We start from the raw sequence: 18,254 nt of genomic DNA, 5'->3' as shown, positions 1-18,254 counted from the left end.
TATGCTTTATTTGTAACTTTTTTGTCCTTATTATCAAAATTCACTTGAAGTCCATTTTCACTTGTTTAGGATTTTAATTAGGTTTAAGGTTTCATGATCAACTTGCAGTGGGATACTAGGAGTGCGTGGCACTTGTTTGCCAAATGGATGTTACGCTTTGTTTTACTGTCAGTGTCTTATGTTCCCCTGCAGGCCTCAGTGCGTCACACAATGAGAAGGAAGAGAACGACAAGGACCTGACTGGTGATCACACAAAGGACGTGCTGTCACACTGTCGGTTTCTGTCTGAGGCCAAGCTGGCTGCTCTTTGCACTGAAGTGTGGCCGGTATTTGCTCTGATTGGAGGAGTCGATGGCGGTCTCCGTGCTGGAGGCCTCTGCCTGCACAAACCCAGCGGGCGTCGAGCTATTCTTCTCGGCATTCTAAAGGAAGGAAGCTCTCTCGCCAAGCTACAGTGGGAAGAAGCAGACCTCTCTGTCAGGTATTACAAAATGAGATCATATTCCCACTTACTTCTGATGAATTTATTTCTCTTTTTCGTAAATGACGATTCTCATTAACCTCCATGAAATGATTCTTATATTTTCTTGTCTTGGTCCTTTCAGCATGTGTATGATTCTACTCTTTCCCTTTCTGTTAGTTTGTTTTTCACTCTCTCTACAGTCTGTCTAACATTTTTATTTTATTTTCATCATTTAGCCCTCTGATCTTACTTTTTTTCTTGCTTCTTCCTCTTCATTCTTAAATCCATTAATCCCTGTTGAATCCGTCCTGGTATCACTCCATGCTGTATCTGTGGGTTCTTCCCATCCTTCCCAATAACTAAGCTCCATGAATTCTTGGTCACCCAGCGACACGCCGATCATCTCACTGGATCCCTGTGACATATTCTGCTGTGATGTCACCCGCCTGGGAGGCCTCAAACCAACAGTGTTGTTAGATCTGATTTATTTGATGGGGCTGCTGGAGGAACAGGGTTGGCTAGGTGCTCACGTGCCCCCGAGAAGGAAGTACTCTGGGGAGAACATCAAAGAATACCTGGATAAAGACATACAAGATGATGTCACGTGGCTGACAGAAAATGAAAGGAAAAAGGAGCAGAAAGATGAGAGTGTCTCGTCATCCTCAACCAAAGATGCAGCAAAGATCACAGACCTGCAGGAGTTGACCTCTCAAGCTCAGCCTCTGCAGACATTCCAGACTTCCAGAATGGATGCATTTGCACTTGAACTTAGGGCACTCAGAGTGTCATACCTTCTCACTGGAGGTTTGAAATCCCTGACTGTCATTTTTAGCTGTGAGAAACTGTCAGATCTGCTTCTAGTGCCAAAACATGAGCCCCCCAACTCCTCGGGGAGTTCCCTGTCCAGTCCAAACTGTGACCAAGCTAAAGCCGGCAGTAAACAGTGGGATGAAAGTGCTGAGCTGAGATCGGTGCAGCAGTATGTGGTGCAGAGCATGGTGAAGTGGGCAGTCAGACACTGCCCCATCAAACAGACTGTGTCTCTTGCTGATTTGGAGAGAGTTCAAGTCATGATATACAAGGGAGCTGTTAAAGGACTGCAGGAGGACAAAGAGAACAAGGGTATGTCAATGTTTATATTCACCAGACAGAAAACACTTCATAGAAAATATATAATGCAAAACCTACATGCTATAAATATTTAATCATTAAGCCTTAATAAAAGACCATAGTTACTATGTTAAACAGACTATAGCTACAAGGTAAAAAACTATTGTAGTATGTTAATGATCACTGTACTGTATCTTAACTTTAAATTTTTCTTATGATGAACTTGACCCGGTTCTACTGTTAGACTTGAAGTTTACCTGTGCTTGTCGCCACTAATTTAAAAAAAATAAATAAATAGAAACATTTATATAGTAAGAAACTTGGAGTCATAAAACCTTCACGGTTTCTTTTCCTGCAGAATCAGGCCACCACTTGTCTTCTCAGCCCATCTCCAAGTCCTCGAGCTCTGTGTCCTTGTACAGCGTGGGCTCCGAAGGCACTGCTGTCTTTGGCCAGTCAAACAGAGCCTCTGCCTCATCCTCTAACACAGATTTGGCATCCTCTCTCCCAATAAATCTTCAGGCTGACAGCCTTGATAATTTTAACCCTTTCCTTCCCATCAGCCTCCTCCAGTGAGTATAAATTGTGACAAATATGTTATTTTAACTTGATTTAAAGTGATTGTGTAATCCACATGAAACACCAAGTCTGGTAACTTCTCTGACAAATATCACAATAATTAGTCTTATTGTCAGTCCTCATGTTGTTGCTGATTGCTGCAGACCTGTGTCTTTTGGCAGCAACAGCTATTCTGAAGTCCAGGGAATGGGTGAGTTAGGATGTATATGGAAAAATGAGTGAGAGATTCTGCCTGCACTCTCTTTAACCAAGGCTGCAGCTCTGCCTGCTTGTTCTTCTTCTAACTCAACCAGCTGACCGTAGTGTCAGTGTTACGTCTGCTTTCAAGAGGCAAACAGAAACACAGCTCTAGTCACATGTGTTAAAACTGCAGATAACATTTAAAGCCCTCACTTCTGCTTGTTTTAACAAGAAGAAGGAGAAGATTTTGACCAAAGACTTCAGAATGATATAGGTTAATATAGATGAATACATAATTAGTTTTACTGTGACTTTCATATATGTAGCAGTGAATCAGAATGAATAAAGCTCAACTGATCCTTTCATTTACTTAATATGTTAAATGTCTATTGAAAATGTAACCCTACTGGTGCAGCGCTGCTTCTGCTTTGTCATTACTCTACATGCTGTATCCTCACTTCCTCTAGGCACATGGTGCTAACTCGGTTCCCTACGCTTACGGGACTGGTTAGCACTCCCCCTGTGTTGCACCCTTGCTTCAGCCTTGCCAGCTCTGCTTCTTGTGATGCCTTCACAGAACAGCAGACTAGCTTCATGGAACCCGGTCCCTGCAGCACACAGGCCAGAAGCAGCCTGGGTAAGAATGAGCACAGAGACAATGGTGGGGAGAAAAAACCCACGAGAAAAAAAGTCATCTAATTTAAGAAAAATATCACATTTTAAGGATTCTGATCAATGATGGAGTGTGTAAAAGAAAATGTCTTAGTGTCTCAGAAGTTTATTCAAAGGAACACAGTAGATCAGTAGTAACTGAGTTGGAAATCGTCTGTCTTATGCATGGTTATAAATGTTTAGCCTTTGGTCACAGCAGACTTGCTGCTCAAAACAGCATGTGTTTTGCTCTGCTGTTAGTCAGATATTAATACTATCAAATGCATGCACTCACATGCTTGAATGGCACCTTTGTTTTTCATTGTCATTTATGTTGGTGGCATTCTGAGCTAGGTCCTTTAGACTAAAGGTCTCCTCTGTGTTTCATATCATGGGATAGAGTTGGATTAAAGGGCTAGTTGACTTGCAACTTTAATCATTTATTATCTACAAGCCTGCAAGAAAGTGGAGTTCTTTACATAAGATGAGGAGGCCTTTCATAATCTAAACTTGTAAGAGGCAGCATAAACAAATAAAAACAATTGCTAAATTACACATATACTTCCCGAAATGGAGCTGTGGGCTTGTTTTTGTTTTCTGTTCTTTTGTGCACTTTTTCTTATCTCCTCAATCACCAGAACGGACACAAATGTTTGTCACCAGTCGGTTGCTAGAAATGGGATTCTCTATGAGACATATCTACTGGGCCATGGAGGCAGCAGGTACTGCTTTGTGTAGTGTGTCTGATGCCACAACATTTTTGCTTCATGTGCTTTATCTTCTTAATATCTGTCCTTTTACTGCGTGTTTCAACCTTCCTGTAGTATCTAAAATAGGATAAGTGTCGTTTTGATTGAGAAAATTTATTTTCTTTGATAAGAAGTTCAGTTTTCTAGTTTTGGGATTTTCGTGTTGCTGTTCATTGGTGGACATCAACTGAGACTTTCTAGTTTTTCAACTGGGTTTTTGTGAACAATCCACACCTCAGTGGCTCCCCACCTTGGCATTACGATTTACTGATCGGTTTCAGATTCTCTTCACCACTTGTGGAAAAGTTTTTGCACAGTTCACTTTCTTTAATTTGCAGTGTTTCATAAAAATCTCATCTTCACAGAAGATTTGCATTGTTAAAAATGAACCAATTCACAATATTTTGTTCTCATATGGTACACATACACATACATTATGAGCATGTAAGCAACTTAAAGTATGTGAATATTGTCACATTTTTGGCATCACCTTTTTTTCATCTAAATTTTAGACCTTCATCCTTTATATCACAGATTTCACTCTCTTGTCACACCTGCGTTTGTCAGATGTGCCTGGTGATCTCAGACTATAAACAGTAGCGGTCGCATGGTGATGTCTGACATGAATTAGCAATGCAGCACTCTGTGATGCATCTTTTCCTTTTGAACTGACAGTTCAACTTCCCTGTGGTTCCCCCAGATGTAGCAGGTGACTTGGACTCACAAACCATTGAGGTGTTGGCCAGCTGGATGCTAGAGCACCCCCTGACTGAGGAGCAGCAAGTAGCTGAGTCACCAAGACCAGAGGGGGCTCCTGAGACTCCGTCCCCAGATGGGCCAGAGACAGTTCAGTGTCCCGAGCGCCCCACCAGTCACACCACTGAAAGGTGAGGGGTCCAATGAACATACACTCAGTACATTCAGTACATTCAAGGAGTACACTGACAGCCTCAGTTATTTCATTTACAGCCTGTTACCCGGGCTCGACTGGATAGAAAGGGAGAACTTCTTGGATGTCCACCTCACTAGGAATAGACCTCCTCCGGCCCGGCGGCGACGCTCAGGCCCCACTCAGAGGACCTCGTTCCGAAGGGCAGGTCAGACACAGAGAAAAATCAAAATGAAATGCAAAACATTTAAACTATGTTCAAAGATAAGATGCGGACAACAGTTCCTTTTAATATATTGTATTTTCAATTCTAACAAAACTTTTTATTTTCAGACTTGCCATCACCCAGCCCTCTCCCCCAGTTGTATCAACAGCACACAGCTGTCAGTGATTGGCCGGAGCAGGTAGAGTTTCACCCTTACTCTGCTGAGGAAGAGTCAGAGCTTGGCTACATGGATGATCCATACCATGAAGAAAGTTACGAGGACCTCCTCACCCCTTCATTCTTCAGCTTGGAGAGAGACACACTGCAGATAGTGGAGGTGACACATAAGCACTTAATGTGCATGAAAAAATATCATTTTAATCTATCTCAATCTCTTTAAAGACTTTAATAAATGTAAGTGACTGAATTGATATGCAAAGTTAGTCCAGTTAAACAAAGATTAGACTTTTATGCTTTTTGACAGTCCAAGTCCACATGCATAACTTTTTAGGCTCTTCTCTTACTGTCCTTACTGTCCTTACATGCATTTTACTATGCCCCTTTTAGGCTGGAGAGGAACACAGTCAGATGGTTAAATGTGAGCTGTGCAACACCCTCACCTTGCAGTTTAACAATCACATAAAGCGACGACACCCAGGCTGTGGGCAGAGTGCTGCACGTAAGGGCTATGACAGCACTGGGGCCTACGTGGATGTTTGGTTCAAAGGGGAATGTGGCTCCAACTTCCCCTTCTACCTCCTCTGCAGCACCTGCAGGGAAAAGTACCTGGCTGCAAATGCAAGCAATCCAAACTCCAAATATGAAAGGTACAGGAGATAATGTACAGATGGGAAATGGTAGACTCATGCAATATGCTCCACATGTAATGTAAGGAAGAAAACCTTTTGGATTTACTCTTTTTCTCACTTTTCATCATTGTTGTGTCCTACTTTTTGCTTTAGGATTAAAGGCCTGACATCAGATTTAATTGGCCAGATGGACAGCACATCTGATGGTATGGAAGGTATTTTTTATCTAACGTGAGGTACAACAGAACAATTATCTTTGACTTTATAATGAATATACAATATGAATGGTCCTTCTGCTTGTGTAGATGACTGGGAGATGAGCCACCAAGATGAGTATGACACAGAGAAACTGACAGGACTGGAAGATTTTGGGCTCCTGCTCAGACCACTCGGTTTGACTGAGAAGAAGCTGGTACCAGACCCCATTGCCTTTACAGAGCCAGATCCACTTGGAGCGCTAGTTTACAGTTCAGCTTGTCCTTCAAGAGCACCTGTTCCCAAAGGTATTATTTCATTTTGTTTTGTTATACAAAGAACCAAGTGCTGTAGTTTTTTAAGTTAAAACAGAATTACAGAACCTTGATGCATAAAATGATGTCTTTTAACAGGTACAGAACTGAAAAACAAAATGATAAAAAACAAAAATGTGTCTGCAGACTTGTACATAAACTGCCAGGCATTCACAAAGAAACAAGCCATAAATACTCAGAAGCTTACTGTCCACTGTTTTTTATATTTTGGTGAATGGTTTGCTAAGTTTTTAGACTTGTAACACACACCCACATTCCCTCTGTGCATGTTGGCAGCAAGACCCCAGGATCAAAACCTAGTTTTATTCACTGCTGGGTGGTGATTCATCGCTCACTTATCATAGCGCGACATCTGAAACACAAACAGTACTTCCAGCTGTCTATTTGGATCTAGGATTGTGAATATCTTGCACACCCACACTACATAAGTGTTTTTCGGTTTTACCGTTCCATTCAAAATCATGTTTTTCCTTTTAATTAAAATGTTTTTACGTATTTCTTCCCAATAGGGAATGCCCTTGTCGAGCAGAAGACCTCTTTGAGCCTTGGACAGCAGGCAGTATCACTGAGGGACTCTCATGATAGACTGAAAGCATTAAGGAGAGTCACATCCACAGCCCAGATTCTGCTTGCTTACAGCATCGTGATGAGAGCGCTGTCCCAGACTGCCTCAGGGTTAGTATGATTGTAAAATCAACAACATTTTCTGTATTCTTTTTTAAAATGTATTCTTTTGCTGAGTGGTTTCATGAGTCCTTTCCTATTGCCATCTTCAGTGCATCAGTGAGTAGCCAGTCTAATGGACTTGAGTCCTTGGGTCTGGCAGACATCCGTATTCTGGTGCGTTTGATGACTTTAGCGGCAGGTGGCAGGGCTCACACCTGCGTGGACGGTCGGTCCAGTATGAGAGGGCTGGCGACAGATGGCAGCAACTCCACCTGCCTCACCTTTCTTACCTCAGCCATTGGCAGCGTGGTGTCCCACAGTCCTACTGCTTACAGAGAGCTGGTGGAGATATGCACTCAGGTTAGTTTTCTCCTGTCAGTCTGCTGATTATAGATAATTTAGGTTTTGAGTTCTAAAAGCTTGATAAAGTCATGTCATCTTGTTTAAAATCAGGTTCAGTTCAGTCTTGTGTGCAATTTTGGTGTGTAGAAGGTTTAAGTAATTATAGCCTCCATGGACATCCAGTAAAGGATGTCCTCTTTAAATCTTTATTGATGATCTAGCTGAGTGTGGTCTATAGATAAAGATAACTCAAGTTATACGAGAAAAGTAAAAAATTAGTTTCCTAGTATTTTGCATGAGTCACCAGAAAACGCCAAACAAATACAAATGCTAATAAACTTAATCCTAATTTTTTATTTCATAACTACAACACTTTACTCTGTTGTTTGACTGAACACAAACATCAAAACAATATTTGTTTATTAATATGGTTTGCCTGAACTTCAAGAAATTCTAAAAACGTGAACGTATGTTTAACGTTATTTCTGTTAGGACCTGATGGCAGCAGCTACAGGGGTTAATATTGGAGCCATCAGTGACCCACAGCAAAGAGCATGCCTGAATGCCAGCTTAACAGCTGCAAACCCGGGAGCCCAGCAGCGGAGGGACTATCATGACCAGACGCCGCCAACGTTCCTGGTCACACAAAGTCTGGTGTCCCTGCTCACTGAAAAGAGCCATCACTGTTACACCCCAGACAAAGCTGAACACGAGACTAATGGTGAGAGAGAGCCTGTTTGTTATACTGGATGCACTGCGTGTAATGATTTAATGCACTGTTACTAAAATAGCTCTCCTCTGGCTCAGATGCAGGAAACCAGGGGGGCTCTTCCTCTTTGACTCCCTCCTCTTTGCCACACCTCAGTGCCAAAGTTGGCCCTCTGGAGCTGGCAAATGCATTGGCAGCATGTGTCCTCTCTGCTCGGCTAACCAGTAAACACCGCCAGTGGGCAGCACAACAGCTGGTGCAGGCTTTGGCTGCCACAGGAAGGGACAGTTCTCATCGACCTCAAACATACAGCGACTTGGTTGGTGACCTGCGGAAATGCCCCCTTAAGAGACTGGAAGGACATTATAACAAGGTGAGTCATATGTGCGTCCTTTTTTTGTTGTTGTTTGTTTTGTGTGTTGTGTAAGATGTGTTTTGTTTTGCTGGAAAGATTGCGTTTTAATCTTCTCTATTACCATAAGCTTGTTGCTAAAAAAAAAACAACAACCCACCACTTAGAATATAAATGATTACACTCACAGCTGTAACTATGACTTTATAATACTTTATACTGCTTGGGATCTTGCATTTCCCAGGTAAATGTGAAGTATATAGTAAAATTAGTTTGCATGTTCTCCCTCTGCCTGTGTGGGTTCACTTCCAGGTACCCACATCAAAGACATGCTCAGTGGTTGATTAGTAATCCTGTCTCTGTGTGTTAACCCTGTGATGAACCTGCCTCTCGCCCTGTGATAGCAGGGATAGAGTCGATCCTCTTGTGGCCCTGAATTAGATAAGCAGTTAAGAAGATGGATGGATGAGTGGATGTAAATTAAAAGTACGTTTACACTGTTTCTCTTCTGTTTAGGTGGCCAGCTGTTCCTGGAGCAGTGAGCAGAGTTTGTTGGCTACATGTTCTCAGGACAAAGTGGTACAGCTATGGAGCATTAGCCACAACACCGTGGAGCTACAGACCACCTTCTCCTGTATTACCAGGTTATACTTTTTTTGTAGTTTTGCATTTTATACACAGATTTCTCATTTTAACTACCAAAGCCTTAATTTACATTTCAAAGTCTAATATACTTGCTCATAAAGTTTTAATTATACTGAATGGACTGGTGTTGCTGTAACGTATCCTTTTTCCCGTTGATACTTGCAGTAAGACAGACCGATCGAGCAGCGAGAGGGCTGGCAGATGTCATCTCATGTCTCCTGTGTACTGGAGTACAGGGGGGAACTTTTTGGCTGCCCCCGAGAACAAACACATCAACATTATGAACATTAGAGGTAGTTCCTACAAGTCTTTTGTTTTTCAGATTTTACAGTTACTTGCAGCTAATAATAAAAACGTAAATTTTATATTTATGTTCTGTAATAATGTCAGATTAATGAAGAACTCTTTCTTTCAGTACTCTGCATTTTATATTAAAATTAAAAGGATAAAATAACTAAATATTTCATATCAAGCTTGAATGCCTGATAGTTACATTCCTTCAAAAAATAATAATGAAATAATAATAATAATAATAAATTAAGAATTAAATTAATAGAGAAAATGTAGAGAAAATTCTCACTTTCCGCAGGTGAATATGACACGACTGACAATATCAAGGCACATTATTCTGTGACCTGTCAAACAAAAACACAGACTTTAGCCCATGTGACTGTGTTTCTGCTGCTTTTTAGGATCGCTCTGTCACGTGGAGAACCAGGGTTCTCGGGTCACTGCTCTTTGCTGGGCTCAGGCCTTCAGTTTGTGGGTGCTTGACCAGTCTGCAGCCTGTAAGAATAGACCCGCTGAGAGCCTGTTGGTGGGACGGCTGGATGGCTCACTGTGCTGGTTGCAGGTCACAATGCAGGAAACAGACCTGCTTGTGAGGAGCACTGAACTCACTGCCTGCCACAGGAACGAGGGTAAGGAGAGTCTGACACACAACTGTTGCTGCTTAAAAACAAAGCTGGTGACCAAAATTGAATCAATATATTAACAGGTGTTGAATCTGAGACACAGCTAACCTGTTCCTGCTTTAATGCTATGCTAACTGCCTGCTTGCTCTAAATTCACAAATATAAATTATGAAGACTTACAGACTTAAGAGTGATATCTATCAAATATTCTTAGTAAACTCTCATCATGCAGAGACGTGCAATAACCTCATATGTCTTCTAGCTGCCCAGTGTGTAGCCTGGCACAGTGAGGACAAAGCGTTTGCAGCGGGCTATCCCAGTGGGAAGATTCTGTTGTCCACAACAGAAACTTATGAGAACGAGCAGCCCGTAGTGCTGTCTCTCTTCCAGGTTTGCCATCCACACTCACTCTAACTGCGATGTATTAGTGAGCACTGCAGAAAATTTGGTCTCGATATTGTGGCAGTTTTATGGGGGGGGGTTTCTCTTTTTTAACTGCCTAACTCTACCCTGCTCTTTACGATATAGGACAGCGTGTGCTCCTTAAAGTGGGACCCCACAGGACACTTGCTGCTCTGTTTGGGGAGGTCAGAGGTAGTAAAGGTACTGGGACGCTCTGGGAGCTCTTGGGTGACCCTCCATAATCTCTTCCACACCAGTACTGTTAACATTGCCGAATGGTGTCCACTCCCTGGAAGAGCACCTGATCCCAGACTAATGCTGGCCGCGTATGTTTAATACAGTTTTGTAGCATTTTAGAGAAGGAGAAGAATAATAATAAGAAAGATTCATGTAGGTTTCATGCTGGTCATTGATTTCTGTCTTTCTTCTGTGTGGTTCGACAGAGGTTGTCAGAATGGCTCCGTGTATGTCTGGACACTACCACAGGGGGGCACTGTTGTATCGTTGCCCAGCATGTTGAACAGCCAGGAGAGAGACACTGAGACCAAGGTGAGTTTGGATCTGCTGCTAAAGCTCTTTGGTGCTGTTAATTTTATTTTGTTACTTTCATAAAATCACCTGTTTGTGTAACCAATTTTATCTTATGAAATCGTCTTTCTTCTTCTCTTTACAGCAGGATAGTGCAAAGTGTGCATTTGTACTTCATGGCCACATTATGGCCGTGAAGTCCCTTTCATTTTGTTCCAGTGGATTAGCTCTAGTGTCTGGCGGGATAGGGGGTCTGCTCAACATCTGGTCCTTACAGGTCAGAAAAAAAAAAGATTATTTCTGTTTGCCCCTTAAATTAGTGCCAACATCCCTAATTATTAAGTCCATCTGCTTTGTGTGGTAACGAAGGAACTGCTTGCCGTGATTCACTGCAAAATTGTAATCCATATGTTTCTTTCTGCTTGTTACAGGATGGTTCGGTGTTACAAACTGTTACCGGTTTGGGTTCAGCTGTCAGCACTACGTGGATACCAAACATGGGGGTTGCTGCCTGTTTTGGAAGGTCAAAGGTAATATGAATCACTCAAAGCCTTAATGTGTGGCCAGTATATCTCATTTATTTCTATATTTATAATAACGTTAACATCTATGATCATTTTAATTCCCTCAGTGCTGCTTGGGTAAAAATATCTGTTCTGTCATTTCCCAGGATGTTTTGTTGATCTGCTGCACCCCTGACTGGATCAACCAAAATCACGTGCTAGCTTCCTGTCGTACGGTCCTCAGAAGCCAAAACGTTTCGGGTCTAAATCGGGCACCTTGTTTGGCTGTCTTCCTGGAGAGGCTGCCCCTGCTGCTGCAGGAGCAGTACAACTATGAGCGGGTAATTTATTTAAACTGCATGTTGAAGCTATATTGGAGCTGTTTCATGTTCTACAACTGAGACATGACTTCGAATGTCTTCTCTGCAGACCCATGTGGGAGCTGGCGACCAGCTCGTCCACAGTGCCTTCCTGCAGAGCCTGGCCTCCTTGACAGTTGGGCTGTCCTTGGAGAAACACCTGTGCTGTTACCCACACCCACCACACCACACTTACCCCGATGCTCACTCCTGCCCTCCAGAGTGGACCTGGCTAGTCACTTATGCCACCACAGTGCGCAGCGCTGAGGCTATAGCCAGTGGCACTGCCTTCCCTGAAGCCTTCATTGTTTCAGAATTTCACGATGTGCAGGACAATAAAATTGCCAAGGCACTGGTGAGCAGGGACATTCTGTTTGATGCTGTTGCTTTGTCTCTATTATATTATAGTCTCTCTTGTATTGACTTCTTGCAACTTTATGCTCTCCTTTGTCCTTTAGGACAATAGCAAGTGGAGTTTCAGGATGGATGAGCAGCTGATGTCGTGGGCCACCAGTAGACCGGAGGTAATAGTTGTGCCATTCTTAAAAACAATTCAGGTGTGAAGGAAACAAAAAAGACAAACATTAGGCTGTTCGATTGACTGAAAGTGCTGTGTGCCCTCCTGTGTCTCTAAGGATTGGCAACAAGGGGGAAAGACTGAGGTGTATCTGTGGGGCAATGGACGTTTCGGGCAGCTGGCTGGAATGGGAACCAATCTTAGGATGCCTACACTGGCACCCTCTCTGTTACAGACACAGCAGGTACTGTTTCACGCAGGGTGCAGTCTTTGTTCCTGATTGCTGCTCTTTTATAATGCTACTTCACTTTTTTTGGGCGATTCAACTGTCTTTCAGGTTGTGTGTGGTCAGAACTGTACCTTTCTGCTCCAGTCCAATGGGACTGTACTGGCTGTAGGAGAAGGACAATATGGCAGACTGGGCCAAGGGAATTCTGATGATCTCTATGTTCCAACTATTATCTCTGCTTTTCAAGGTAAAGTATTCCCAAACGGGGTAAGAACCAGTCGGCGCTGGTCTGCTTTTGAATCTCTCAGTGTTTTGGTTTTTTGTTGGGGTTTTTTTGTCCTCAAGAGATTGGAAGGAAAACTAGTTTCCTTGTAGTACTGCAGTTGGATGTATTTGCTTGTAATTAGGCCTAACTGTTAATTTCCTCTAATTTGTAAATTTGTATCAGTCTAATTTACACTTGTCTGTGGGCAGGGTACGTGGTGACACAGCTGGCGACATCTTGTGGTTCAGACGGACACTCGATGGCCCTGACTGAGACTGGGGAGGTATTCAGCTGGGGAGACGGAGATTTTGGAAAACTGGGTCATGGCAACAGTGAAAGACAGAGGAGACCCAAACAGATAGAGGCGCTGCAAGGAGAAGAGGTCATTCAGGTATCGAGGAAGTCTTTGCACCAAACTTGTCATGTGATATTTTAATGTTTTTTTCAATAAAGTTAATCATGAGTTTATTGTATTTTATTAAATGCAGCCACTGTTTGATTGCAGTGCTTCTTAATTTGTAGCTTTAAAAAAATGAATATTTTCAAAGTTCACTGACTGAGTGAATTTAAACACAAATATTTGTTGACATAGATGAATTTAACACAGCTTTGCTTTGTTAGCTCGCTTGTGGCTTCAGGCATTCTGCTGTGGTTACAGCAGATGGGAAGTTGTTCACCTTCGGTAGTGGTGAATCTGGCCGTCTGGGTCAAAGGTCGACATCTAACAAAATGCTGCCTGAAAGGGTGGCTGCACTAGAGGGATATCATGTTGGACAGGTAAATCATGGACAGCATTGGCTTTGAATGTAAAAGACTTTAAATGTCAATTTTTACACTAAAAAAATCAAACTTTGGTTACGTTTCTCAGGTGTCATGTGGTCTCAATCACACTTTGGTGGTGTCTCTTGATGGCATGGTTGTGTGGGCATTTGGAGATGGAGATTATGGTAAATTGGGAACTGGTTCTTCCACAGCAAAATACTACCCTCAGGTAGGTTAGCGCTACCAAAGATTCACTTTTAGGAATCCTGGAAGGACAAAAAGTTTATGTTTGTGTTATTTTTTTCCTGTTTGTAGAAAGTTGAGCAACTTTGCAATAAGAGAATTAAGAAGGTCTGTTGTGGAACTCAGTTCTCTGTGGCCTTGGCCTGTGATGGACATGTCTACACATTTGGTCAAGGTACATTATACTGTCAAATTCAAACATATTATGTAAACCCAACAGTGTTTGCATTATTGGTTGAAATATTGTTTGCAAGCTTCCCTAAATCCCCAAAAGTTGATTCTGTGTATCTGGATGTTTTCAGTGGGAGACTGAAAATGCTTCCTTACCTGAATGATTGAACGTACATCAAATTTAAACTTCCTGCTACCAAGGAAACTAAAACTTACAAAAAAAAATTGCATTACTTTTTTCAGAGCGTATGATTGGCCTGCCGGACTCCATGCTGAAGAACAAATCCTGCCCCCAGGTGGTGCCGTCCCTGGAAGGACTGTTTATAGAAGACATTGCTGTGGGCTGTGAGCATGTGCTCGCCATGTCCTCCACTGGAGACGTCTATGCCTGGGGCAGCAACAACGAAGGACAGGTAATCGGCGTGCTCTGAAAATGACAGGCTATGCTTACATTGCAGATTTTAACATCTTGCCATGTTGTGTTTTAATGCGTGTGTTCCAGCTTGGCCTTGGGCACACCAACTCAATGAAAGAGCCCACGCTTGTCGCAGCCCTCCAGGGTAAAACCATCAGGCAGATCTCTGCTGGCCGCTGCCACAGTTCGGCGTGGACCACCCCCTCTACCTCGATGAAGAACTCAGGTACAGACACATACGGCGTTACATTGCACACACTATGATGGATGAATGGGAACACACCTGGTACTGCATGTTTTACTTTTATCTCCAGGTGGCTCTGGGAATTTCCAGTTAGGCCTTCCACAGTCAGTCCCTCCCCAGTACACCACTCTGAAAGACTGTAGCCCTGATGTTCTCAGCATGCGCCTCAGGGTACTCTACCACTTTTCTGATCTCATGTACAAATCCTGGAGGCTGCTCAACCTGGACACCAAAAATCCGGTACCTGTAATCCCCTTTTTTGCTCTTTTTAATGTGTTAAAAGAGTAATAAATACTTCCTGGCTATAATTGTGCATCTGTTCCTTTTTATTGTCCCGTCCATCCTTATATGCAGGTGTCCACTTCACGCTATAATTCAGGAACAACAGCCATTATACGAGGGGAGCTCAGAGGCCTTCTATCACCCAAGGTCAACACTCTGCCTCTTGTGCGCTCGATTGGCAGAACAATGACCCAGGGCAAAACATATGGGCCTCAGATCACTGTAAAACGGCTTTCCACAAGGTAAGAATGACCATGACATTCAGCGTGTTGGCAGCATGTGAATGTCTTCAGGAGCCAGCTGGTGGAAAAACAGGACTTGGCCAGAACAGCTTGCTGTGTTTCCAATTGGCCGGCCAGGATTAATAATGGAATTTCAGGGCTTTTGTTTGGCACCTTTGTTGTTTTGACCTGTTACTTGTTCTGTGTGCCCATTAAAACCTTCATATTCCCTCACTCTTACTCCTCTGCAGAGGGCGTTCGAGCAAACCCATCTTCGTGCAGATCGCAAAGCAAGTGGTGAGCCTGAATCCTCTGGAACTGCGGCTGCCGTCACGAGCCTGGAAGGTCAAGCTGGTAGGAGAGGGAGCTGACGATGCTGGCGGAGTGTTTGATGATACCATCACCGAGATGTGCCAGGTGGGGATGAAAGCCGCACATTAACGTCAGAGATTGCTAATAATGCAGGCTGGAACGTTCTTTACTTTAACTGATAAATGGTAATGTGTTTACACCAGGAGCTGCAGTCTGGTGTGGTGGATCTTCTGATTCATACTCCCAATAGCTTTGCAGATGTGGGCAGTAACACTGACAGGTGCACATTTAAAATAAAAAAATAAAAACATTTATGAGTGTTTTAGAAGTGTAACAGAACACACAGCCTCTTGTACTAACTGAGTATCTCCACAGGTTCCTGCTTAATCCAGCGGCGCACTCGGATGATCACATGGTCCAGTTTCGCTTCTTGGGTATCTTGATGGCAGTGGCCATCCGCACTAAGAAACCTCTGGACCTTCATCTGGCTCCGTGGGTGTGGAAGCAACTTTGCTCGATGCCACTCGGGGGAGCTGACTTGGAGGAGGTGGACCTGCTCACCTACCGCAACCTCCAAGGCATCCTTCACCTCGAAAACAGTGAAATCACTGAGGACAATTTCCATGTGGTAAGATATTGTGTGAACTGGGTTATTGCAGAATGAATTAATATTAATGTTTCCTTTACGCCTTCCTCCTGAGCTTTTTTTTTTCCAAGTCCTTTATTTCTCAACCCTTCACCTTATTCCCATTATTATTCCTCTGTGTTATCTCCCTCTGAAGATGATCCCACTGGATTCATTCATGGCCCACAGTGCAGATGGAAGGCTGGTACCTGTGGTTCCCGGAGGTCAAAACATCTCTCTGACCTTTGGAAACCGGACTGAATATGTGGAGAGAGCTCTGGAATACAGACTGCATGAGATGGATTCCCAGGTTTGAAGTGTTGTGGGATGATTTGGCTGTGACTGGCAAAAATGTAGTCAAGTGTTAACATGAAAAAAATGTATCTGAGCATGCAGCCTGCAATCATACTGATCAGGTCGCTTATTTTATGCCTATAGTTAAGAGTAAATGTTTCATGTTACAAAAACTTTTGAGTAGAGTTTTGTATTTCATTTATTTGGTACATTTTGTTTCAGTTCAGTTTATTTGTGTTTGCTTGTTTCATTTTAGTTTAATTCTGCTTCATTTTTTGTGCCCCGGTCTGCCTGCCAGCTTCCATTAGTGCTCGCTGCTCACCCTGTTTGTTGTTGTTGTTGTTCTCGTCCCTCAGAAGTATCAAAGCTGAGCTTGTTCTGTTATGTCCAGGTGGCAGCAGTGAGAGAGGGCATGTCCACCATCATCCCCGTGCCCCTCCTCTCCCTGCTGACGGCACAGCAGCTCGAGCAGCTGGTCTGCGGCCTGCCAGAAGTCTCCGTCGAGATGCTAAAGAAGCTGGTGCGTTACCGCGATATCACCGAGAGCCACCAGCTCATTTGCTGGTTCTGGCAGAGCTTGGAGGAGTTCACGAATGAGGAGCGGGTGCTTTTCCTACGCTTCGTCTCTGGCAGGTCCAGGCTGCCCTCCAACCTGGCTGATATCACGCAGAAGTTCCAGATCATCAAGGTGGACAGGGTAAGGAGATCACAACCAGGTGACGAAGCTGGTTACATGAACAAATACCAAGAGTAAGATTATTAAAGTTTTCTTTTTCTTTTTCTCTCTGCTGCTCATATTTAGCCCATCAACGGACTTCCAACCGCTCAGACCTGTTTCTTCCTTCTTCGCCTGCCCCCTTACACGAGCCAGGCCATCCTCGCTGAGCGCCTGCGTTACTCCCTTCACAACTGCCCCTCCATTGACATGGACAACTACATGCTGACTCACAACACCGACCCAGCAGACAGCTCTGACGCCGAGGACTGAAGCAGAAAACTCCAGACTCCAACGGGGTGGTGAATGTTTTTCTCCGATGCCATGCACATTATGCACTGAACACAGATTTTTATTCACCAGACTTATACGGTTGTGATGTTTATATGTTGGTTAATTTAAAAATATGCGTAGATTTGAGTTTCTCTTCCAGCTGTGACAGATGTTGTAATTATTGCAGTGCTTATTCTGAATCAAAACTACTACAGGGAAAACAGTAAGATTTTTTTAAAAATCTACGTGAATAAGCCACAGTTAAGGAGTTAAGGTGCCTGTTGTTCGAAAATGTGTAATAATTTATTGACCTCTGAAACTTACTGTAATCAGTAAAACTGTAAAATAAAGAGTGTTTAAATAAGGAATATGTTGTCTAAATAACATTTTCAAGTTGAAGTAATGTAGGAATAAAAAACAAAAGATCAAATGTACAGATTCAGATTTTGAAATGCACATATGATGTATTAATTAAGTGAAAACAAACTGGTTTACACTGGTTACCACTGGTTTGGTTTAGTGTCTCTTATGTTTGTTTATCTTTGTTGACTTTAAATGCACTTTAAAAAGTTTGGAGATCAGTACAAAGGTTAAATGTAGATGCAAAATATAATGTGATGTGTAGAATTGACATATACCATTTGTGATAGAATTTTAAAAATAGTTTTAAAGATAAAAAGACATTTTCTGAAAGTTTGATCCTTAAGAGAAAATCAGAGGTCCAGAGTAACGTGGTATTTAGAATCCCCATATATTCCCTGTAAAAAGTTCTATATGGGAATATTATCACTTTGAGCTTCAGATGAATTTATTGACGTTGAAGAAAAGGTCAGAGGTCAAATGTGAGATGATATTTTAAATCTTTAAACAGTACTTTCTATATGTTGACAATACCCACCAAACTTTAAGTTATAAGGCTTTTTTGGGTCAATTTTTAATCAATAAGTAAATTAACTGACGTTGAACGTTTGTGGATGCAAGTCGAATTTTAATATCTTTAAACCCCTACAGGTTTACGTTTTATCACAATTCATCCAAAACCTTTGGAGCTGTTTACAGGCAGAGTGTTACGCATGCACGCGAATGCCACCAAAAACCAAA

General features: G+C 42.7%; 1 protein-coding gene across 9 annotated transcripts in view; it reads left to right on the top strand.

Moving 5' to 3' along the window:
- Nucleotides 1-17,521, top strand: part of LOC102788428 (putative E3 ubiquitin-protein ligase HERC1) — a 40,121-nt gene extending 22,600 nt beyond the window's left edge. For 5 of the 9 annotated variants that reach the window (XM_035907022.2, XM_035907020.2, XM_006789070.3 and 2 more), the window contains 42 exons: nucleotides 193-481; nucleotides 828-1,585; nucleotides 1,932-2,145; nucleotides 2,800-2,969; nucleotides 3,622-3,705; nucleotides 4,433-4,619; nucleotides 4,702-4,829; nucleotides 4,955-5,163; nucleotides 5,394-5,653; nucleotides 5,789-5,841; nucleotides 5,941-6,138; nucleotides 6,675-6,840; nucleotides 6,942-7,191; nucleotides 7,666-7,894; nucleotides 7,981-8,255; nucleotides 8,751-8,878; nucleotides 9,045-9,172; nucleotides 9,572-9,799; nucleotides 10,056-10,183; nucleotides 10,322-10,521; nucleotides 10,639-10,744; nucleotides 10,869-11,000; nucleotides 11,155-11,253; nucleotides 11,394-11,567; nucleotides 11,656-11,940; nucleotides 12,044-12,109; nucleotides 12,221-12,346; nucleotides 12,440-12,578; nucleotides 12,806-12,987; nucleotides 13,218-13,373; nucleotides 13,465-13,587; nucleotides 13,674-13,776; nucleotides 14,016-14,185; nucleotides 14,275-14,413; nucleotides 14,502-14,671; nucleotides 14,786-14,955; nucleotides 15,186-15,351; nucleotides 15,450-15,526; nucleotides 15,622-15,874; nucleotides 16,029-16,181; nucleotides 16,557-16,862; nucleotides 16,968-17,521. In XM_035907022.2, coding sequence (XP_035762915.2) covers nucleotides 193-481; nucleotides 828-1,585; nucleotides 1,932-2,145; nucleotides 2,800-2,969; nucleotides 3,622-3,705; nucleotides 4,433-4,619; nucleotides 4,702-4,829; nucleotides 4,955-5,163; nucleotides 5,394-5,653; nucleotides 5,789-5,841; nucleotides 5,941-6,138; nucleotides 6,675-6,840; nucleotides 6,942-7,191; nucleotides 7,666-7,894; nucleotides 7,981-8,255; nucleotides 8,751-8,878; nucleotides 9,045-9,172; nucleotides 9,572-9,799; nucleotides 10,056-10,183; nucleotides 10,322-10,521; nucleotides 10,639-10,744; nucleotides 10,869-11,000; nucleotides 11,155-11,253; nucleotides 11,394-11,567; nucleotides 11,656-11,940; nucleotides 12,044-12,109; nucleotides 12,221-12,346; nucleotides 12,440-12,578; nucleotides 12,806-12,987; nucleotides 13,218-13,373; nucleotides 13,465-13,587; nucleotides 13,674-13,776; nucleotides 14,016-14,185; nucleotides 14,275-14,413; nucleotides 14,502-14,671; nucleotides 14,786-14,955; nucleotides 15,186-15,351; nucleotides 15,450-15,526; nucleotides 15,622-15,874; nucleotides 16,029-16,181; nucleotides 16,557-16,862; nucleotides 16,968-17,153 — 7,763 coding nt within the window. In that variant the 3' untranslated portion in view covers nucleotides 17,154-17,521. Of the gene's footprint in view, nucleotides 1-192; nucleotides 482-827; nucleotides 1,586-1,931; nucleotides 2,146-2,313; nucleotides 2,343-2,799; nucleotides 2,970-3,621; nucleotides 3,706-4,432; nucleotides 4,620-4,701; nucleotides 4,830-4,954; nucleotides 5,164-5,393; nucleotides 5,654-5,788; nucleotides 5,842-5,940; nucleotides 6,139-6,674; nucleotides 6,841-6,941; nucleotides 7,192-7,665; nucleotides 7,895-7,980; nucleotides 8,256-8,750; nucleotides 8,879-9,044; nucleotides 9,173-9,571; nucleotides 9,800-10,055; nucleotides 10,184-10,321; nucleotides 10,522-10,638; nucleotides 10,745-10,868; nucleotides 11,001-11,154; nucleotides 11,254-11,393; nucleotides 11,568-11,655; nucleotides 11,941-12,043; nucleotides 12,110-12,220; nucleotides 12,347-12,439; nucleotides 12,579-12,805; nucleotides 12,988-13,217; nucleotides 13,374-13,464; nucleotides 13,588-13,673; nucleotides 13,777-14,015; nucleotides 14,186-14,274; nucleotides 14,414-14,501; nucleotides 14,672-14,785; nucleotides 14,956-15,185; nucleotides 15,352-15,449; nucleotides 15,527-15,621; nucleotides 15,875-16,028; nucleotides 16,182-16,556; nucleotides 16,863-16,967 lie in introns of all 9 variants that reach the window. The other 4 variants (XM_087843776.1, XM_006789072.2, XM_006789074.2 and 1 more) reach the window with 3 other exon arrangements.
- The last annotated feature ends 733 nt before the right edge of the window (nucleotides 17,522-18,254 follow it).

Source organism: Neolamprologus brichardi, chromosome 7 (assembly GCF_056152115.1).
Source record: "Neolamprologus brichardi isolate AB-2024 chromosome 7, ASM5615211v1, whole genome shotgun sequence".
In the NCBI taxonomy this organism is placed as follows: Eukaryota; Metazoa; Chordata; class Actinopteri; order Cichliformes; family Cichlidae; genus Neolamprologus; species Neolamprologus brichardi.
Note: the sequence above shows the minus strand (reverse complement) of the source record. Positions and strands in the feature narration are given on the sequence as shown.